Source organism: Wolffia australiana, chromosome 4 (genome assembly GCF_029677425.1).
Source record: "Wolffia australiana isolate 7733 chromosome 4, ASM2967742v1".
Lineage (NCBI taxonomy): Eukaryota > Viridiplantae > Streptophyta > Magnoliopsida > Alismatales > Araceae > Wolffia > Wolffia australiana.
The window spans coordinates 17,988,835-18,009,202 of NC_135838.1; the positions used below are offsets into that span (position 1 = coordinate 17,988,835).

General features: G+C 52.6%; 5 protein-coding genes and 1 long non-coding RNA gene across 10 annotated transcripts; 4 read left to right on the top strand and 2 right to left on the bottom strand.

Annotated features, from left to right (window-relative positions):
* The first annotated feature begins 510 nt into the window (after positions 1 to 510).
* Positions 511 to 9,222, top strand: LOC144702185 (uncharacterized). Of its 2 annotated transcripts, XR_013581203.1 has the most exons (13): positions 511 to 806; positions 1,300 to 1,451; positions 2,060 to 2,388; positions 2,505 to 2,588; positions 2,684 to 3,247; positions 3,514 to 3,649; positions 3,726 to 3,888; positions 3,964 to 4,092; positions 4,175 to 4,369; positions 4,444 to 4,566; positions 8,113 to 8,331; positions 8,801 to 8,923; positions 9,000 to 9,222. XR_013581203.1 is itself a non-coding variant. In XM_078574123.1 (11 exons), the coding sequence occupies exons 3-11, from the start codon at positions 2,109 to 2,111 to the stop codon at positions 8,224 to 8,226; spliced, it is 1,788 nt and encodes a 595-aa protein (XP_078430249.1). In that variant the 5' UTR covers positions 511 to 806; positions 1,300 to 1,451; positions 2,060 to 2,108; the 3' UTR covers positions 8,227 to 8,335. The 2 variants fall into 2 exon arrangements, 1 of the variants encoding a protein (XP_078430249.1); XM_078574123.1 differs by lacking the exons at positions 8,801 to 8,923; positions 9,000 to 9,222 and having other exon boundaries at positions 8,113 to 8,335.
* LOC144701820 (uncharacterized) lies at positions 4,847 to 6,413 on the top strand. Its single transcript, XM_078573591.1, has 5 exons — positions 4,847 to 4,858; positions 5,025 to 5,249; positions 5,324 to 5,446; positions 5,523 to 5,739; positions 6,211 to 6,413. Exons 1-5 carry the CDS (start codon positions 4,847 to 4,849, stop codon positions 6,375 to 6,377), a joined length of 744 nt encoding a protein of 247 aa, XP_078429717.1. The 3' UTR covers positions 6,378 to 6,413.
* Positions 9,223 to 9,751: 529 nt separating the features above from the next.
* LOC144702186 (uncharacterized) lies at positions 9,752 to 10,104 on the top strand. The gene is made up of 2 exons (XR_013581204.1): positions 9,752 to 9,805; positions 9,882 to 10,104. It is a non-coding gene; the product is annotated as an uncharacterized LOC144702186 (long non-coding RNA).
* A 1,224-nt stretch (positions 10,105 to 11,328) lies between these two features.
* On the top strand, positions 11,329 to 13,651 carry LOC144702187 (uncharacterized). Of its 3 annotated transcripts, none has more exons than XM_078574125.1 (6): positions 11,329 to 11,551; positions 11,628 to 11,846; positions 12,291 to 12,416; positions 12,493 to 12,711; positions 13,178 to 13,303; positions 13,380 to 13,651. In XM_078574125.1, exons 1-6 carry the CDS (start codon positions 11,407 to 11,409, stop codon positions 13,628 to 13,630), a joined length of 1,086 nt encoding a protein of 361 aa, XP_078430251.1. In that variant the 5' UTR covers positions 11,329 to 11,406; the 3' UTR covers positions 13,631 to 13,651. The 3 variants fall into 3 exon arrangements, with proteins under 3 accessions (XP_078430251.1, XP_078430252.1, XP_078430253.1); XM_078574126.1 differs by having other exon boundaries at positions 13,181 to 13,303; XM_078574127.1 differs by having other exon boundaries at positions 12,294 to 12,416.
* Positions 13,652 to 14,134: 483 nt separating this feature from the next.
* LOC144702188 (protein IMPAIRED IN BABA-INDUCED STERILITY 1-like) lies at positions 14,135 to 17,056 on the bottom strand. 2 transcript variants are annotated; one of them, XM_078574129.1, is made up of 7 exons: positions 16,526 to 17,056; positions 15,625 to 16,455; positions 15,447 to 15,544; positions 15,175 to 15,259; positions 14,699 to 15,085; positions 14,487 to 14,610; positions 14,135 to 14,411 (listed from the first exon to the last, which is right to left on the bottom strand). In XM_078574129.1, exons 1-7 carry the CDS (start codon positions 16,886 to 16,888, stop codon positions 14,398 to 14,400), a joined length of 1,902 nt encoding a protein of 633 aa, XP_078430255.1. In that variant the 5' UTR covers positions 16,889 to 17,056; the 3' UTR covers positions 14,135 to 14,397. The 2 variants fall into 2 exon arrangements, with proteins under 2 accessions (XP_078430255.1, XP_078430254.1); XM_078574128.1 differs by having other exon boundaries at positions 14,230 to 14,411; positions 15,148 to 15,259; positions 16,526 to 17,051.
* Positions 17,057 to 17,164: 108 nt separating this feature from the next.
* On the bottom strand, positions 17,165 to 18,419 carry LOC144702189 (HNH endonuclease domain-containing protein). Its single transcript, XM_078574130.1, has 3 exons — positions 18,136 to 18,419; positions 17,645 to 17,767; positions 17,165 to 17,579 (listed from the first exon to the last, which is right to left on the bottom strand). Exons 1-3 carry the CDS (start codon positions 18,353 to 18,355, stop codon positions 17,407 to 17,409), a joined length of 516 nt encoding a protein of 171 aa, XP_078430256.1. The 5' UTR covers positions 18,356 to 18,419; the 3' UTR covers positions 17,165 to 17,406.
* Positions 18,420 to 20,368: the final 1,949 nt, after the last annotated feature.

The window sequence follows — 20,368 nt, forward strand, 5'->3', positions numbered from 1 at the left end:
TCTGCCATGGGTCCGTAACTCGAAAACACTGTTTATATAAGAAATTCAGAAAGAGAAGATACTATTAAATAATATTCAATATCTGGAAAAGAGATGAAAAATAATTACCGCCAGGATTCTACTATTTACTCCCGAGACCAGAATAACGGCCCACAGTACTTCAAGAAGATTCTAGAAGACTTGGATAAATATGAGTATTTGAGTTCAACTTACCTAAATATGATTTTAATCTGTTCGCAGTTAACTCTGTCCAACTACTATTGGCTGGAAAAGTCTGTCTGCGGCATTAAATGTCCAGCTGTATAGCAAAACGACGAGAGAGAGACACGCCGAGTCAGACTGAATGAAAAATGTAAGATTCGAAATTATTTCATTTATTTTTGGAAAAAACTGGACACGTCAGAGGAGACCGGTCAAACGATCCGTTGGCGAAGTCGACGGGGCATTTTTTTTTCTAGGCCACTATAATTTCTAATTTTCGTGAAAATTTCGGAAGGGGACGGTTCGAGGTGGATCTTCAATGGCGGAGGGGGTATAAATCAAGGGACGTGGGGTCGGGCTTCGGCTACGGCGGGGTAGTGGTCTGCTCGGCTTCTCCCCCGCCCACCAACCGCGGTCGTCGGTATCTATTCTTGTTCATCCGGTTCTTCGTCGGCTATTACCACTCCTTTGTGGTCCGGTTGAGCATCTCTCCGCTCAATCTCCCCTCGGGAGTTGAACGGCCGGGCGTGGCGTCTCTACGAACGGTGTTGGATGAATCACCGATTAACACGACCATGCCTCGCCGAACGCGGATGAAATTTCAGGTCTGATGCGTTGACTGTTGATTTGGTGTTTTTTTGGTGTGGAGGATTAATTGTGCTTGCTCTTCTAGACGAATCTTTTATCTTGCGCTTTGTTTTCCTGCTGATGAATGTTATCTGCTCTGAGATTTTTTTGGTACCTTTTTTCTTTCTTCCAGGCCGAGTTCTTTTGTTGGTGTTTCCCGTGAACTCGCGAATCACGGTTAAAGTTTCGCGAATCTGGGGAAAGAAATCCTCCAGTTCCTCATTGTGGTTTCCGAACTCGGGTTTTTGTATTTTTTTTCCGTAATTTCGCTCATTCCCTTCACTCCTCATTTTAATATTCGCTGATCAATTTTCTATCTCTTGCCGTCCCCCTTCTCGATGGAACTTCCTTTCATCAGCTTCCAGCCGTCGGTTTCAGACCCTTTACCGCTATACAGTCCATAACGTTGACGGAGAATTGTGTGTGAATCATAATCTAGTATTGATGTTCTCTATGATGTCTCTCTTTTAGCATGCTGCAACGTACCCCCGCTCTTTGTTCTTCGTGGGGAAAAACTGTGTGAGTTACAAAAGCGAGCGATTCAGCTCATGTAGATCCGCGGCTGCCGCTAAAAGAGAGACCTTGATAAGGATGTGAGTCCTCGACAGTTCCGATCTTTACTGGTGCGTTTCATCTGGTGAAATTTTTGAGATTTTTTTCCCATTCTTACATTTTATAACTTTTTCTCTCTTCCACTTTCCCCGAATCACCAATCACGAACAAATTTGTTTCTCAACACGCGTCCGCGCAGATGTGCTCGCCGTTATAAGAACTTCTCTTCTTTGGGCCAATCCTGATCGGCAAGATTTGGTTTTTCTCTTAGAATGTTTCTCAGAATGATAGCTCGTGGATTGGCCATGTTTTAGATTTTTTGCTTCTCAAGGCCAAATGAAAGTCGCGAATTGGTGATTGTATTTACCTTCCCCAAAAATATGCAATTGCATTTACTTTCTTAGTGCGCTAGAGTGCGGATATACTTTAATATATGAAGAGGAGACTACCCAGTGTAGAAAACGATAAATATTCTACTTGTTTGTGCCACTTGTTTAAGAATTCAGCTACTGTGATTATGGCCAAAAATCATATCATAACGACGAAGAAATCTGAACCGAAATTCACTTGTGTTCATTTCTTTCTTATCATTAATGCCTGCGAGATCTTGTACTGTCATCTTGAATGATTTATCATCTTAATTTAATGATATCCCATGTGATACCGGGTTATTTTTCAGGTTTTAACCACACGAAACTGACTGACCTTGTAACGGAGAGCAAAACATAATGGGTGCGTGTGTTTCAACTGCGAACCGAAAGCAAAGCACAAGGAAAAGGCGATCCCAAGGACCAAGGGCGCATCAGGGAAAGGTTTCTGGCAAAATCCCCAACGGGTCCAAGGTTTGGATCCGCAAAAGAAGGAAAAGATTACCAGATTATTCCCGTAGCGAGTTTGTTCAGGTTGATTTTGAAACTGCGGTGGCAACTGGCAGAACTTCTGAGGTCTCTAATCTCACATTCCATCTAACCCAGCTGCAATGGCACCACACCCAGATTGATTCCAATGGTACTTCCTTCCAATCGGAAGATATTTCTTGTCAATACCCAATTATTTATTAGCTTTCATGGGCTCAGGCGGTACAATGATGTCAAGATAAAGTTCGACTTAAACCTTGCTTGCAGTTATAGGCCAAGACGAAGTCTGGTTTGATTCTCTTAGCATCTTGGAATCTGATTCTGACGATGAGTTTGTAAGCGTACTTGGAGGTACTTCAAAATCCTGTGGATTTCTGGTTCCTAATTTTTTAGAAATTTCAACATTTCCATGACTTAATTAAGCCATTATTCTTGGTCTTCTGCAGACTGCGTCCCTTGTCCGAGCTCATCAATAGGCAATATACCAAACACCCCACTGGTTCAGAAGTATGAAACTCTTGTTGACGCCTTATGCAAGTTTGAGGGCCTCTGTGATAAGTCCCCATCGCTGTTAACCCGAGAACAGTACCTGAAGGGCGAAATCTGCTCTACAGATAGAGTCTTGACAAAAGATGAAAGCAGGGAAACGGAGATTCGTTCAGTTTTAAGTGCACAGAATTATGAACTGACGACCCATGCACAGAAAGTGGAGGACAGCAGAGTTAGATCCACGGAAGATAAAGTTTGTACCACGAGGACAAAAGTGGTGAGCACATCTGTTGGTACTGTCAACTTTCTGAAGCAAGAAAAGCACGACAGAGAGGAGAAATGCCAGGATAATACTTTTGAGCATGTTACAGCATCTATATTACCTCGATTGGTTCCGTCCGTCAGCTTCAATGACAAAGTCCAGGCAATCGGAGTCACTCCCCACCCTCTGGGAAAAAAGTCTACAGTTATCAGGCTTTCCTTCAAGCGAACGTCTTGTGAGCGTGAAGAAACCACTTTCTGTAAGTCTGACAAATTTCCATTAATTTCATTTTGTCCAGCAGATCTCAATAATTCTCGGTGATTTCTCAACCTCCCATATCAAATCAGTCGCCTGATTGCCATCTGGATTGACATAATGTACGATTTTGTTCATCAGTTGGTTACATTGGAAAGAATTTCCGACTCTGTTCAACTGGATGCATCATAAATAGAAAAAAACTATTACAGAATTTTCTGAACAAAGTCCGTGATTTGATTTTTGTTATCATTTCTTTTGTTCCGATAGGTGCTTCAAAGAGATTCCTTTACCGTCCTAGAGGGGGCACTTCGATTCCATGCGCGACGGGGGAAAAGATAACACGCGGATGCTGGATACCTGTTGAACCATCTGTTTTCAAGCTGCGTGGAGAGAGCTACTTCAGGCAAGATTCTGTTAAATTCCAAACAATTTTCTACCCCTCAACTTTCAATTCTAAATTATGGAAGGCTGGTCTGCAGGGACAAGAAGAAGTACCCGGCCTTGAACAACTCACCTTATCATCCTGTGGGTGTCGATCTCTTTGCATCGCCACACAAGATTCATCACATTGCCCAGCATGTTGAACTTCCAAACGTGAAGCCACATGAGAAAGTCCCATCTCTCTTGATAGTCAACATCCAGGTACTCTCTTTGATAGAAAAACTTGAGAGTTCATGACTTTACCTCGTAAATTCATCTTCTTCGCTAACATGGCAGCTGCCCACTTATCCCCCGGCCATGTTCCTTGGCGATAGCGACGGGGAAGGAGTAAGCTTAGTCCTCTACTTCAAGCTCTCCGAAACTTTTGACGAAGATTTTTCCCCCAATTTTCAAGAAAAGATTCGGGTAATGAAACAACCCCACGATCTCACTGAAATCTTCGCTGATATTTGCTGTGATCATGCTCTTGACTATGGATATTTTGCAGAAACTGGTAGAGGACGAGACCGAAAGAGTCAAGGGTTTCGCGATGGACTCCACAGTGCCCTTCCGAGAACGATTAAAGATCATGGTCGGCATCACCAACCCCGAAGAGCTTAACCTAAGCGGAGCAGAGAAAAAGCTGCTCCAAGCATACAATGAAAAGCCAGTTCTCTCTCGCCCTCAGCATACTTTTTACAAGGTCAGAGTCTCTCCCCCGCGCCGCGAACAAATCCTCGACACGGAACGGAAAAATGAATCGCTCTTTTGCAGCAGGGGTCGAACTACTTCGAGATCGACCTAGACATACACCGGTTCAGCTACATCGCGAGGAAGGGGCTCGACGCGTTCAGGGAGCGCCTGAGGAACGGGATACTCGATCTTGGCCTCACGATCCAGGTGATTCAGCTGACAATTCTCGAGGAGAGACCCGCAAAATCTGACGCGGGCTTTGATTGGGACGGGCGTTTGGCAGGCGCAGAGGCCGGAGGAGTTACCCGAGAAGGTGCTGTGCTGCGCGCGGCTGAACAAGATCGACTTCGTCAACCACGGCCAAGTGCCGACCATCAGGGCCATCGAAGAAGGGGAGCGGCAAAGGTCTGTAAACACGAACTGGGAAGGTGTCGGATCGGCGGTGAGCTCACCGTCCTCCGGTGCCAGCGCGTTGGGCGATCAGAGGATGAGAATTCCGGTGGCGGGCCTCGCCGGCGGCGGCAATAAGTAGGGACGGACTGTTGGCGGAGTGGAGAGCGCGCCCTGGCCGGCGCTTACCCCGTGAGTGGAAGGGGTGGCGTGGTATTCCACGGGAGAGGTTCAAATCGTGGCGCACGGAGACGTGCGATGGGCGCAGATCATAGATCGAGGGCCGTCCTTCGGCCGCCCGCCGGCGTCGCAGTCGCCGGCGGCGCGAAAATGGACCGGCCCACATTCCATTTCATCCGGCTCCGATTTCCCGCGCGATTTCCGTCTCTCTCGGTCTTCTGATTCGCCGCCGTCCCCCTCGCGTTTTGTGCGGCTGTTCGCGCTCCGATCCCTCTTCTGCTGTTTGCTCTCGATTTCGGTGCTCCGACGGTTTCTACAGGGTCGGAGTCTCTCCCCCGCGCCGCGAACAAATCCTCGAGACGGAACGGAAAAATGAATCGCTCTTTTGCAGCAGGGGTCGAACTACTTCGAGATCGGCCTGGACATACACCGGTTGAGCTACATCGCGAGGAAGGGGCTCGACGCGTTCAGGGAGCGCCTGAGGAACGGGATACTCGATCTCGGCCTCACGATCCAGGTGATTCAGCTGACAATTCTCGAGGAGAGACCCGCAAAATCTGACGCGGGCTTTGATTGGGACGGGCGTTTGGCAGGCGCAGAGGCCGGAGGAGTTACCCGAGAAGGTGCTGTGCTGCGCGCGGCTGAACAAGATCGACTTCGTCAACCACGCTGGCACCGACCATCATGGCCATCGAAGAAGAGTAGCGGCAAAGGTCTGTAAACACGAACTGGGAAGGTGTCCGGATCCGGCGGTGAGCTCACCGTCCTCCGGTGCCAGCGCGTTGGGCCGATCAGAGGATGAGAATTCCGGTGAGCGGGCCTCTCGCCGGCGACGGCAATAAGTAGGACGGACTGTTGGCGGAGTGGAGCGAGCGCGCCCTAGGCCGAGCGCTTACCCCGTGAGTGGAAGGGGTGGCGTGGTATTCCACGGGAGAGGTTCAAATCGTGGCGCACGGAGACGTGCGATGGGCGCAGATCATAGATCGAGGGCCGTCCTTCGGCCGCCCGCCGGCGTCGCAGTCGCCGGCGGCGCGAAAATGGACCGGCCCACATTCCATTTCATCCGGCTCCGATTTCCCGCGCGATTTCCGTCTCTCTCGGTCTTCTGATTCGCCGCCGTCCCCCTCGCGTTTTGTGCGGCTGTTCGCGCTCCGATCCCTCTTCTGCTGTTTGCTCTCGATTTCGGTGCTCCGACGGTTTCTACAGGGTCGGAGTCTCTCCCCCGCGCCGCGAACAAATCCTCGAGACGGAACGGAAAAATGAATCGCTCTTTTGCAGCAGGGGTCGAACTACTTCGAGATCGGCCTGGACATACACCGGTTGAGCTACATCGCGAGGAAGGGGCTCGACGCGTTCAGGGAGCGCCTGAGGAACGGGATACTCGATCTCGGCCTCACGATCCAGGTGATTCAGCTGACAATTCTCGAGGAGAGACCCGCAAAATCTGACGCGGGCTTTGATTGGGACGGGCGTTTGGCAGGCGCAGAGGCGGAGGAGTTACCGAGAAGGTGCTGTGCTGCGCGGCTGAACAAGATCGACCGTCAACCACGGCCAAGTACCGACCATCATGGCCATCGAAGAAGAGTAGCGGCAAAGGTCTGTAAACACGAACTGGGAAGGTGTCGGATCGGCGGTGAGCTCACCGTCCTCCGGTGCCAGCGCGTTGGGCGATCAGAGGATGAGAATTCCGGTGGCGGGCCTCTCGCCGGCGACGGCAATAAGTAGGACGGACTGTTGGCGGAGTGGAGCGAGCGCGCCCTAGGCCGAGCGCTTACCCCGTGAGTGGAAGGGGTGGCGTGGTATTCCACGGGAGAGGTTCAAATCGTGGCGCACGGAGGCGTGCGATGGCGCAGATCATAGATCGAGGGCCGTCCTCGCCGCCCGCCGGCGTCGCGGCGCCGCGGCGCGAAATGGACCGGCCCACATTCCATTTCATCCGGCTCCGATTTCCGCGCGATTTCCGTCTCTCGGTCTTCTGATTCGCCGTCCCCTCGCGTTTTGTGCGGCTGTTCGCGCTCCGATCCCTCTTCTGCTGTTTGCTCGATTTGGTGCTCCGACGGTTTCTACAGGGTCGGAGTCTCCCCAGCGCCGCGAACAAATCCTCGAGGCGGAGCGGAAAAATGAATCGCTCTTTTGCAGCAGGGTCGAACTACCGAGATCGGCCTGGACATACACCGATTGAGCTACATCGCGAGGAAGGGCTCGGCGCGTTCAGGAGCGCCTGAGGAACGGGATACTCGATCTCGGCCTCACGATCCAGGTGATTCAGCTGACAATTCTCGAGGAGAGACCCGCAAAATCTGACGCGGGCTTTGATTGGGACGGCGTTTGGCAGCGCAGAGGCCGGAGGAGTTACCCGAGAAGGTGCTGTGCTGCGCGGCTGAACAAGATCGACCGTCAACCACGGCCAATGCCGACCATCATGGCCATCGAAGAAGAGTAGCGGCAAAGGTCTGTAAACACGAACTGGGAAGGTGTCCGGATCGGCGGTGAGCTCACCGTCCTCCGGTGCCAGCGCGTTGGGCGATCAGAGGATGAGAATTCCGGTGGCGGGCCTCTCGCCGGCGACGGCAATAAGTAGGACGGACTGTTGGCGGAGTGGAGCGGCGCGCCTAGGCCGGCGCTACCCCGTGAGTGGAAGGGGTGGCGTGGTATTCCACGGAGAGGTTCAAATCGTGGCGCACGGAGGCGTGCGATGGCGCAGATCATAGATCGAGGCCGTCGCCGCCGCCGCCGGCGTCGCCGCGCGGCGCGCGAAATGGACCGGCCCACATTCCATTTCATCGGCTCCGATTTCCGCGCGATTTCCGTCTCTCTCGGTCTTCTGATTCGCCGCCGTCCCCTCGCGTTTTGTGCGGCTGTTCGCGCTCGATCCTCTTCTGCTGTTTGCTCGATTTCGGTGCTCGACGGTTTCTACAGGGTCGGAGTCTCTCCCGCGCCGCGAACAAATCCTCGAGGCGGAACGGAAAAATGAATCGCTCTTTTGCAGCAGGGTCGAACTACCGAGATCGGCCTGGACATACACGGTTGAGCTACATCGCGAGGAAGGGCTCGACGTTCAGGAGCGCCTGAGGAACGGGATACTCGATCTCGGCCTCACGATCCAGGTGATTCAGCTGACAATTCTCGAGGAGAGACCCGCAAAATCTGACGCGGGCTTTGATTGGGACGGGCGTTTGGCAGGCGCAGAGGCCGGAGGAGTTACCCGAGAAGGTGCTGTGCTGCGCGCGGCTGAACAAGATCGACTTCGTCAACCACGGCCAAGTACCGACCATCATGGCCATCGAAGAAGAGTAGCGGCAAAGGTCTGTAAACACGAACTGGGAAGGTGTCCGGATCCGGCGGTGAGCTCACCGTCCTCCGGTGCCAGCGCGTTGGGCCGATCAGAGGATGAGAATTCCGGTGAGCGGGCCTGTCGCCGGCGACGGCAATAAGTAGGACGGACTGTTGGCGGAGTGGAAGCGCGCGCCTAGGCCGCGCGCGTCCCCCGTGCGTGGAAGGGGTGGCGTGGTATTCCACGGGAGAGGTTCAAATCGTGGCGCACGGAGACGTGCGATGGGCGCAGATCATAGATCGAGGGCCGTCCTTCGGCCGCCCGCCGGCGTCGCAGTCGCCGGCGGCGCGAAAATGGACCGGCCCACATTCCATTTCATCCGGCTCCGATTTCCCGCGCGATTTCCGTCTCTCTCGGTCTTCTGATTCGCCGCCGTCCCCCTCGCGTTTTGTGCGGCTGTTCGCGCTCCGATCCCTCTTCTGCTGTTTGCTCTCGATTTCGGTGCTCCGACGGTTTCTACAGGGTCGGAGTCTCTCCCCCGCGCCGCGAACAAATCCTCGAGACGGAACGGAAAAATGAATCGCTCTTTTGCAGCAGGGGTCGAACTACTTCGAGATCGGCCTGGACATACACCGGTTGAGCTACATCGCGAGGAAGGGGCTCGACGCGTTCAGGGAGCGCCTGAGGAACGGGATACTCGATCTCGGCCTCACGATCCAGGTGATTCAGCTGACAATTCTCGAGGAGAGACCCGCAAAATCTGACGCGGGCTTTGATTGGGACGGGCGTTTGGCAGGCGCAGAGGCCGGAGGAGTTACCCGAGAAGGTGCTGTGCTGCGCGCGGCTGAACAAGATCGACTTCGTCAACCACGGCCAAGTACCGACCATCATGGCCATCGAAGAAGAGTAGCGGCAAAGGTCTGTAAACACGAACTGGGAAGGTGTCCGGATCCGGCGGTGAGCTCACCGTCCTCCGGTGCCAGCGCGTTGGGCCGATCAGAGGATGAGAATTCCGGTGAGCGGGCCTCTCGCCGGCGACGGCAATAAGTAGGACGGACTGTTGGCGGAGTGGAGCGAGCGCGCCCTAGGCCGAGCGCTTACCCCGTGAGTGGAAGGGGTGGCGTGGTATTCCACGGGAGAGGTTCAAATCGTGGCGCACGGAGACGTGCGATGGGCGCAGATCATAGATCGAGGCCGTCCTCGCCGCCCGGCGTCGCGATCGCCGGCGGCGCGAAATGGACCGGCACACATTACATTTCATCCGGCTCCGATTTCCCGCGCGATTTCCGTCTCTCTCGGTCTTCTGATTCGCCGCCGCCCCCCTCGCGTTTTGTGCGGCTGTTCGCGCTCCGATCCCTCTTCTGCTGTTTGCTCTCGATTTCGGTGCTCCGACGGTTTCTACAGGGTCGGAGTCTCTCCCCCGCGCCGCGAACAAATCCTCGAGACGGAACGGAAAAATGAATCGCTCTTTTGCAGCAGGGGTCGAACTACTTCGAGATCGGCCTGGACATACACCGGTTGAGCTACATCGCGAGGAAGGGCTCGACGCGCGTTCAGGAGCGCCTGAGGAACGGGATACTCGATCTCGGCCTCACGATCCAGGTGATTCAGCTGACAATTCTCGAGGAGAGACCCGCAAAATCTGACGCGGGCTTTGATTGGGACGGGCGTTTGGCAGGCGCAGAGGCCGGAGGAGTTACCCGAGAAGGTGCTGTGCTGCGCGCGGCTGAACAAGATCGACTTCGTCAACCACGGCCAAGTACCGACCATCATGGCCATCGAAGAAGAGTAGCGGCAAAGGTCTGTAAACACGAACTGGGAAGGTGTCCGGATCCGGCGGTGAGCTCACCGTCCTCCGGTGCCAGCGCGTTGGGCCGATCAGAGGATGAGAATTCCGGTGAGCGGGCCTCTCGCCGGCGACGGCAATAAGTAGGACGGACTGTTGGCGGAGTGGAGCGAGCGCGCCCTAGGCCGAGCGCTTACCCCGTGAGTGGAAGGGGTGGCGTGGTATTCCACGGGAGAGGTTCAAATCGTGGCGCACGGAGGCGTGCGATGGCGCAGATCATAGATCGAGGCCGTCGCCGCCGCCCGCCGGCGTCGCAGTCGCCGGCGGCGCGAAAATGGACCGGCCCACATTCCATTTCATCCGGCTCCGATTTCCCGCGCGATTTCCGTCTCTCTCGGTCTTCTGATTCGCCGCCGTCCCCCTCGCGTTTTGTGCGGCTGTTCGCGCTCCGATCCCTCTTCTGCTGTTTGCTCTCGATTTCGGTGCTCCGACGGTTTCTACAGGGTCGGAGTCTCTCCCCCGCGCCGCGAACAAATCCTCGAGACGGAACGGAAAAATGAATCGCTCTTTTGCAGCAGGGGTCGAACTACTTCGAGATCGGCCTGGACATACACCGGTTGAGCTACATCGCGAGGAAGGGGCTCGACGCGTTCAGGGAGCGCCTGAGAACGGGATACCGATCTCGGCCTCACGATCCAGGTGATTCAGCTGACAATTCTCGAGGAGAGACCCGCAAAATCTGACGCGGCTTTGATTGGGACGGGCGCTTGGCAGGCGAGGCCGGAGGAGTTACCCGAGAAGGTGCTGTGCTGCGGCGGCTGAACAAGATCGACGTCAACCACGGCCAAGTACCGACCATCATGGCCATCGAAGAAGAGTAGCGCAAAGGTCTGTAAACACGAACTGGGAAGGTGTCCGGATCCGGCGGTGAGCTCACCGCCCTCCGTGCCAGCGCGCTGGGCCGATCAGAGGAGGAGAAGTCCGGTGAGCGGGCCTCTCGCCGGCGACGGCAATAAGTAGGACGGACTGTTGGCGGAGTGGAGCGAGCGCGCCCTAGGCCGAGCGCTTACCCCGTGAGTGGAAGGGGTGGCGTGGTATTCCACGGGAGAGGTTCAAATCGTGGCGCACGGAGACGTGCGATGGGCGCAGATCATAGATCGAGGCCGCCTTCGCCGCGCCGCGCCGCGTCGCCGGGCGGCGCGAAATGGACCGCCCACATTCCATTTCATCCGGCTCCGATTTCCGCGCGATTTCCGCCTCTCTCGGTCTTCTGATTCGCGCCGTCCCTCGCGTTTTGTGCGGCTGTTCGCGCCCGATCCTCTTCTGCTGTTTGCTCGATTTCGGTGCTCCGACGGTTTCTACAGGGTCGGAGTCTCTCCCCCGCGCCGCGAACAAATCCTCGAGACGGAACGGAAAAATGAATCGCTCTTTTGCAGCAGGGGTCGAACTACTTCGAGATCGGCCTGGACATACACCGGTTGAGCTACATCGCGAGGAAGGGGCTCGACGCGTTCAGGGAGCGCCTGAGGAACGGGATACTCGATCTCGGCCTCACGATCCAGGTGATTCAGCTGACAATTCTCGAGGAGAGACCCGCAAAATCTGACGCGGGCTTTGATTGGGACGGGCGTTTGGCAGGCGCAGAGGCCGGAGGAGTTACCCGAGAAGGTGCTGTGCTGCGCGCGGCTGAACAAGATCGACTTCGTCAACCACGGCCAAGTACCGACCATCATGGCCATCGAAGAAGAGTAGCGGCAAAGGTCTGTAAACACGAACTGGGAAGGTGTCCGGATCCGGCGGTGAGCTCACCGTCCTCCGGTGCCAGCGCGTTGGGCCGATCAGAGGATGAGAATTCCGGTGAGCGGGCCTCGCCGCGACGGCAATAAGTAGGACGGACTGTTGGCGGAGTGGAGCGGCGCCTAGGCCGAGCGCTTACCCCGTGAGTGGAAGGGTGGCGTGGTATTCCACGGGAGAGGTTCAAATCGTGGCGCGCGGAGACGTGCGATGGCGCGAGATCATAGATCGAGGCCGTCCTTCGCCGCCCGGCGTCGCAGTCGCGGCGCGAAAATGGACCGGCCCACATTCCATTTCATCCGGCTCCGATTTCCCGCGCGATTTCCGTCTCTCTCGGTCTTCTGATTCGCCGCCGTCCCCCTCGCGTTTTGTGCGGCTGTTCGCGCTCCGATCCCTCTTCTGCTGTTTGCTCGATTTGGTGCTCCGGCCGGTTTCTACAGGGTGGAGTCTCTCCCCGCGCGAACAAATCCTCGAGACGGAACGGAAAAATGAATCGCTCTTTTGCAGCAGGGGTCGAACTACTTCGAGATCGGCCTGGACATACACCGGTTGAGCTACATCGCGAGGAAGGGGCTCGACGCGTTCAGGGAGCGCCTGAGGAACGGGATACTCGATCTCGGCCTCACGATCCAGGTGATTCAGCTGACAATTCTCGAGGAGAGACCCGCAAAATCTGACGCGGGCTTTGATTGGGACGGGCGTTTGGCAGGCGCAGAGGCCGGAGGAGTTACCCGAGAAGGTGCTGTGCTGCGCGCGGCTGAACAAGATCGACTTCGTCAACCACGGCCAAGTACCGACCATCATGGCCATCGAAGAAGAGTAGCGGCAAAGGTCTGTAAACACGAACTGGGAAGGTGTCCGGATCCGGCGGTGAGCTCACCGTCCTCCGGTGCCAGCGCGTTGGGCCGATCAGAGGATGAGAATTCCGGTGAGCGGGCCTCTCGCCGGCGACGGCAATAAGTAGGACGGACTGTTGGCGGAGTGGAGCGAGCGCGCCCTAGGCCGAGCGCTTACCCCGTGAGTGGAAGGGGTGGCGTGGTATTCCACGGGAGAGGTTCAAATCGTGGCGCACGGAGACGTGCGATGGGCGCAGATCATAGATCGAGGGCCGTCCTTCGGCCGCCCGCCGGCGTCGCAGTCGCCGGCGGCGCGAAAATGGACCGGCCCACATTCCATTTCATCCGGCTCCGATTTCCCGCGATTTCCGTCTCTCTCGGTCTTCTGATTCGCCGCCGTCCCCCTCGCGTTTTGTGCGGCTGTTCGCGCTCCGATCCCTCTTCTGCTGTTTGCTCTCGATTTCGGTGCTCCGACGGTTTCTACAGGGTCGGAGTCTCTCCCCCGCGCCGCGAACAAATCCTCGAGACGGAACGGAAAAATGAATCGCTCTTTTGCAGCAGGGGTCGAACTACTTCGAGATCGGCCTGGACATACACCGGTTGAGCTACATCGCGAGGAAGGGGCTCGACGCGTTCAGGGAGCGCCTGAGGAACGGGATACTCGATCTCGGCCTCACGATCCAGGTGATTCAGCTGACAATTCTCGAGGAGAGACCCGCAAAATCTGACGCGGGCTTTGATTGGGACGGGCGTTTGGCAGGCGCAGAGGCCGGAGGAGTTACCCGAGAAGGTGCTGTGCTGCGCGCGGCTGAACAAGATCGACTTCGTCAACCACGGCCAAGTACCGACCATCATGGCCATCGAAGAAGAGTAGCGGCAAAGGTCTGTAAACACGAACTGGGAAGGTGTCCGGATCCGGCGGTGAGCTCACCGTCCTCCGGTGCCAGCGCGTTGGGCCGATCAGAGGATGAGAATTCCGGTGAGCGGGCCTCTCGCCGGCGACGGCAATAAGTAGGACGGACTGTTGGCGGAGTGGAGAGAGCGCGCCCTAGGCAGCGCTTACCCGTGAGTGGAAGGGGTGGCGTGGTATTCCACGGAGAGGTTCAAATCGTGGCGCACGGAGGCGTGCGATGGCGCAGATCATAGATCGAGGGCCGTCCTTGCCGCCGCCCGGCGTCGCGATCGCGGCGGCGCGAAAATGGACCGGCCCACATTCCATTTCATCCGGCTCCGATTTCCCGCGCGATTTCCGTCTCTCTCGGTCTTCTGATTCGCCGCCGTCCCCCTCGCGTTTTGTGCGGTTGTCTGCCCACTTATTTTATGTTTTTGAATTATTTAGTTTAAGAAAAATAGGTGGTATATTGTTTTAGTTTTTAAATACTCAATGAAGAAAATCTTGAGTTGATAAGATTTTGTATAGGATTTTTTGACTTTGTGATCGTATGGATGGGAAAAACGTGCTTTAATCGTTTGAAAATTCATGACGATTATCGTGGAATGGGATACTACATATGATTTTAACATGAGATTCCTACTGTAATTTGTATAGGACTCTTGCGAGAATGTGGCTGCTGCACAATTATGCAGGTGCGCAGAACAATGAATCCGCATTTCGGAAGCTCTTCTCACCTTTCTTGTTTTTACCTTAGTGGGAATTACATTTCATCATCACCGGAGATGTCCGCTGAAAAACGGACGATCTTTGTATCTTTGGAAACGAGTGGAAACGAACTGGATGAAGAACGCTGGGCACCTCCATTAATGCAGGACTGAAGTCATCACGTTTTTTGCCCTGCGCGATAAATACAAAAGACATGACGAATTCAGTTTATGATTGCGAAAAATTGACAGAAGATTTTCCGCGCACCTCGATTGAACCAATTCCTGCGGAAAATCTTTCGAATTTCTCGCTCATTTTTCTGTAGCAACTCGTCCATCTTGTGAGATTTATACAGCAGAGGCCCCGAATACTCCACTCTTTCGGAATTCTCCTGAACAGAAAAAAAAACATCAAGCATAAACCTCAAATCATAGTAATGAACTGAAAAGATGCAGGGTATCCAAGAGTAGGCTGCGTACCAGGCGATTGTGCCTCGGACGAAGAGTTTCAGAAGAATCCTGGCGATCAAGCTTGCACCCCTTCATCTCAGAGCCTTCTCTGCTTCTCGGCCTCTGTCTCACCTCCTTCCCTGCTTTGGGTTTAATCTCGACTCCATTCATCTGCGGAATCGAATCAAGCCCTCTTGATTTCGATATGCTTGAAGATCTCAGCCAGGCCTCGCTGTTATCTCTCGGTTTCTTCGCCCAAGCAAAATCACTAGGAGGAACAAGAAGAGGCCCGGAAAAGGGTATGCTCTCTTCCGGGCTGCGCTTCGGATGGCGATCAATTGAAAATTTAGAGTCCCCACTAGCGCGTTGTCTGGGGTTGCCGCTCTTCACAGTTTTTCCCGGATCAGCGACCGATTCCTGCAAAGGCAAGAAATTTAGAAGGAAGAATGCTAATTCATCACTCGGGGTTGATGATTAACCTCCGGTTTAAGAGCAGTTCTCTTAACATTGTCTGCTTCCTGCGGCAGTTTCCACGCCCTCGGCGCTCTGCTGGCTTCTTGGGGCCGCCGCCCAGCGCTGTTCATCCGCCTCCTGAAAATTTCACAGTACTTGTATTAGTTTGAGAGGTGAACGTCATCAACAGTGCTGTTTCAGTCAGTCAAAACGAACAAAAAATTCGCACAAAAGAATCGCACAGGGCCTTGTTCTTTGTTCTGTTCTTTTTTTCCTGCACAAATTCGCAAGAAAATAACAGAACGACCATGTCTAAGTCAGTCACCTGCGCAACTGTTCCCGGGTCTTTGCATCGATCTCTTTGTTCGGGGGATAGCTAGGCAGCGAAGATGGGTCGCACGCCAGCGGCGCTGCGGTGAAAAACTGAGCAACAGTAATCAAAAGTTAAGTCTCAATTTGATGGTTTCATCTGATTTGACTACGTAGAATGATAGATTGATTACCTCGGCCTGGAGAGCGGAGGAAGCGCTCAATCTTCTATTAGGCTCCACGGAGAGGAGGTTCTCTACCAAGCCGAAGGCACAGTCGGGCAGGCCTTGGCATCTCTCCTTTAAGCAACTTTCATAAGGATGATGGGGCTTGAATATGGTGGCATGCGGCAATTTAGACTTCTTCCAGTACTCATCAGAGGGCGAGCCGCAGAGCTTGAAAATCTTATGAAGCTGCTCAACCTCAGTTCTTCCCTGAAGAACAGGCTTTCCTAGCAGCAGTTCAGCCAAAACACAGCCAGCGCTCCACATATCAATAGACGGGCCGTAGTCCGTCGACCCAAGAAGAAGCTCCGGCGGCCTGTACCAAAGCGTCACAACCCGGCTCGTCAAGGGCTGTTTTCTCCCAACCCTAGCGAAATTCGCCAGCCCGAAATCCGCAATCTTGAGAATTCCCTGATTATTCACCAGAAGATTCGAACACTTGATGTCTCGATGCATGATCCCCATCGAGTGGCAGTGTTCTAGCCCGGATAATAGCTGCTTCATGTAGCACTTGATCTGCGGTTCCGTGAGTTTGATCTCCGGGCAAGAGGCCAGCCCCGCCAGATCATGCTCCATGTACTCGAAGACGAGGTAGATGCTGCAGGACAGCCGGGAGGTGACCAATCCCTCTAATTTGATCACGTTGGGATGGTCCAATCGCCGGAGGATCTGGATCTCGCGCGCCATGAATCTCACGCTCTCCGAATCGAAGTTGTCGAATCGGACCTTCTTCAGGGCGACGATCTTCCCCGTGCTGATCTCTCGCGCGCGGAACACGCTGCTGTAGGTGCCCTGTCCGATCTGCGGGAGGCGATTCGGGGAGATTATCACAAATTTCTCGAAATCGCGATCTATTCATCGGTTTGTTTACCTTCTCGAGAGTTTCGTAGGAGTCGGCTTTGAGGGGGACCCAGCCTTGGATGGCTTCGCCGGCGACGGAGCTGAGCCAGGCGGGCCAGCCGGCGGCGACTTGCTCGCCTTCGAGGAACTTGTGAAGGTTCGATAGGCGGAAGCTCATGGTGGTTTGCTCCGCCGTTGGGGCTTTCTCTTCTTCCGCGTCTTGTTCTTTGCGGCCGGACCCGCCGGTCCGCGCCTTCTCCTGGACGGCCAGCGCCGCCTGGCTCAGCCGCGACGACGAGAAGAACCTCACTCCTCGTTCTTCCCTGGCGGCGCCGCCGGGCTCGGCGGCGGGGTTGACGGTGACCTCGTGCTTCGACGAGAGGCACCCCCCCATCGATCGCCCAAGCAATCTACACCTGCAATTCCCCGATTTGTGCCCGATCGACGACGAACACGAAGAACACGAAGAAGAAGAAGAAGAAGAAGAAGACGCGATGGCCTCAATCTCTCTCAATCTCTCTCAATCTCTCTCATCCTCTGTTCTTTATTCCTCCGCTCCTCTCTGTCTCCCCCCCTTGACCTCTCCCTCGTCAAATCAGTTTCTCTCTCTACTTGTCCCTCTGTCTCTCTGCGCTGGTGTTCTCGTTACGAAAGAGATGGAAGAGGAGAGTTGACTGCGACTCCGCTGTATTATACTTTTTTAAGGAAAATTAAATACCAAGACGACAACACCGTGTTGACCGGTCAAACCCGGCAGCGGTGGATTTTTTTTCAAAATCAACCCCTCTAATGATTCGGACGCCCACGGAAAACCTCGGGAACCCTGGAATTTATTGCCGATCGTTTCACACGGTGGCATTGATTGGCCGCTCACGTGAGGACCGCCGTCGTTGACCTGAATTGGGCCGAGGTCTATTGGGCCGTAGTGGGCTTTGACGCGTCCTGGTATGGGAGTTCGCAGGCCCGGGTCGAGTCCTTGTTCTTGCGAAGGCCCAGCATCTCCGCCACCGTCCGGCACCGGCACTGGTTGCCCGGCCGGATCACGTCCCCGTATACCGCCATCTCGATCACGTCGAGCTCCTTGTCTATGATTAAGATTAACTAACTTGATTGATCTTAATCAGAAATATGAAGAATTGATTTGACGTACCGGTAAATTTCACGTCGCAAGAGAAACCTTCCAGTTCGGCTCTCTCTACCCACGCTTTATCTGATTTGGACCTGTTCACCCTCGTCTGAAGAATCTGACAGTTCTCCGCCGTTGATTCCCCTCCTGGATAAGAACCGACGAGAGTCGCCCAAATAAAAAACATAGTCACGGGTCGATAAAATTTGATCGTATAAAAAAAAGAGGAAAAAATTAGTTGCGGATTCACGCCCATTTCTACATATTTTTCGTCGACTATTGAGTATCAATCCGACGAATCATGAATGACAAAAATATGATGATGTTCCACGCGAAGATACTCGAGAGAAGAATATACTCGGATATTGCGGATAATACTCGAGTCCCCAAATGTCGAACAAATGGATTCTACATGATAAAACTTGGGGTAATTTATCGGGGGAGCAAGTGATGGCTAGCTGGTAACCAATTCGAGGAGCAGATGAAAGGGAGCAATCAAAGGTTAGGTTTCAAACCTTTGGAGAAAGGGAGAATGTGATCGTACTCGTAGCAGAGGCAGCCATGGCAGTTCCACAAACGCTTGCAGACGATGTTACCGGCGGCATCTTTGCGCCAACGCTTGGGATGTCGGCCGCTCACCACTTCGGCCTTCTCCCAGCACTGAGATTTGGCCATGGCGTCGAAGAATCTCGGTCTCTCCTTCTCCTCCATCTTCTCGCTCTCCGAAGAACTCATCGAAAATCTCGTTCTCCGAGATAAGAATTCAAACCCCTTTTCCACCGTATCATTCTCACGAATCATGAAATGGATATATATTTTTAAAAGGTTTAAAAGCACGAAATGTCCCAAATTTTTAAAAAAATCTGAGATATATCCCAAACTCTCTAAGTAGACTCCGACATATCCCGGTTAGGCAGTGGAATCCATCGTGGCTGCCAGGTGGATTTCCAGCCAGATTTTGGCCTGGGCGGAATCCACCTGGCAGGCACGATGGATTCCACGTCATAACCGTGATTAACCCTTTTCTCTCTCTATCCTCGATCAAACCTAGTTGAGAGAGAGAGTGAGAGAGCGAGAGAGAGAGGCGTTCTAGAGAGTGAGACGTTCTAGAGAGAGAGAGACATTCAATGTCGCTATTTGTTTTTCGATAAGAGATAGAGAGGCGTTCTAGAGAGAGAGACATTCTAGAGAGAGAGAGAAATGTTCTAGAGAGAGACGTTCACTCTCTCTAGAACGCATCTCTCTCTCTCTCTCTTATCGAAAAACAAATATCAACATTGAACGCCTCTCTCTCTCTCTAGAACGCCTCTCTCTCTCTCTCGCTCTCTTGCTCTCTCTCTCTCTCAACTAGGTTTGATCGAGGATAGAGAGAGAAAAGGGTTAATCCCGGTTATGACATGGAATCCATCGTGCCTGCAAGGTGGATTCCGCCCAGGTCAAAATCTGGCCGGAAATTCACATGGCAGCCACGACGGATTCCACATCATATCCGGGATATGTCGGAGTCTACTTAGAGAGTTTGGGATATACCGTGGCAAAAAAATAGTTTGGGATATATCTCAGATTTTTGAAAAAGTTTGGGACATTTCGTGCTATTAACCCTTTTTAAAAGTATGTTTTTCTTCTACGGATCCTTTTTTCGGGTCGGTCTCGGTCCGATTCCTCTGGTTCGGAGCGAACCTGACCGAACCAAAATTATGTTCATATTTATGTTGGTCAAGCTGGTAGATGTGGAAACCCTTTTGAGTAGGCAGTCAAAACCCAACAAAGATACATCAGCTCGCGCATGGGATAGCATTATCTATCCCTTTCAATTTGAATTCATTATATTCTAGAAGATAAATCTTTATATTCTGGTTAATAGTTTATAATATTCTAGAAGATAATTCATCCTACTCATCGCCAATATCAATTTACTGAAAAAACTTATGACCACCAGTTTTCTATCATTTATCATTTATTATATTTGTGTTCCCAGTTTCCAATCATTTCTTCATATCACCTTCTCGAAGGGTATACAACCTTCTTCGTGCTCCCCAGGTCCTCATGCTCTCCCTCTCCTACCTGCTTTGCGGTCGTTTCTTGTTCTATCTTCTTTTCTTATATTCTTCTATTACTAGTCTTTTCACCTTTCTTCCTTATTTCATAATTCTTATCTTCTTCATATTAGTTTTATTTTCTTCTTATTTTGCTCTTATTTTATTCTTCTCTGATTCTTCTTTTATTCTTATTTTCTTCTTCCTTTCTTTATATAATATAAATCTTTCCATTTTCCTTTCTTATTCTTGTATTTTTATTTTCGTCTTCTCTTGTTCTTATTCTCTTCATCTTACTTTATTAAACTTTTGATCTTCCTTTCTTCTTTTTTTTCATGTTCTTCTATTCTCCTTTTCATCTTCATTTCTTCTCCTCTTATTTTATTAATATGTTCATCTTCATTTCTTCTCTTATTTTATTAATATATTCATCTTCATTTCTTCTTCTTTCCATTATCTTCTCTTCTTCTTTTCATCTTCCTTTACACTCTTCTTCTTCTTTTTATTAATTATTTTATTTTATTTATTTTTATTAATCTTGTCAGAAAAAAAATAATAGGAGTTTTTTTTTCTAAGATGGACTTGATAGATTAACATTATTCTTTTTATGATATGTTAGTGTGTATGTTTTCTTACTTTTCTACTTTGGCTTGATCATTGACTAGTCAACATGACTGGATTGGGGCCACACCAAAACCGGTCTGGGACCGGA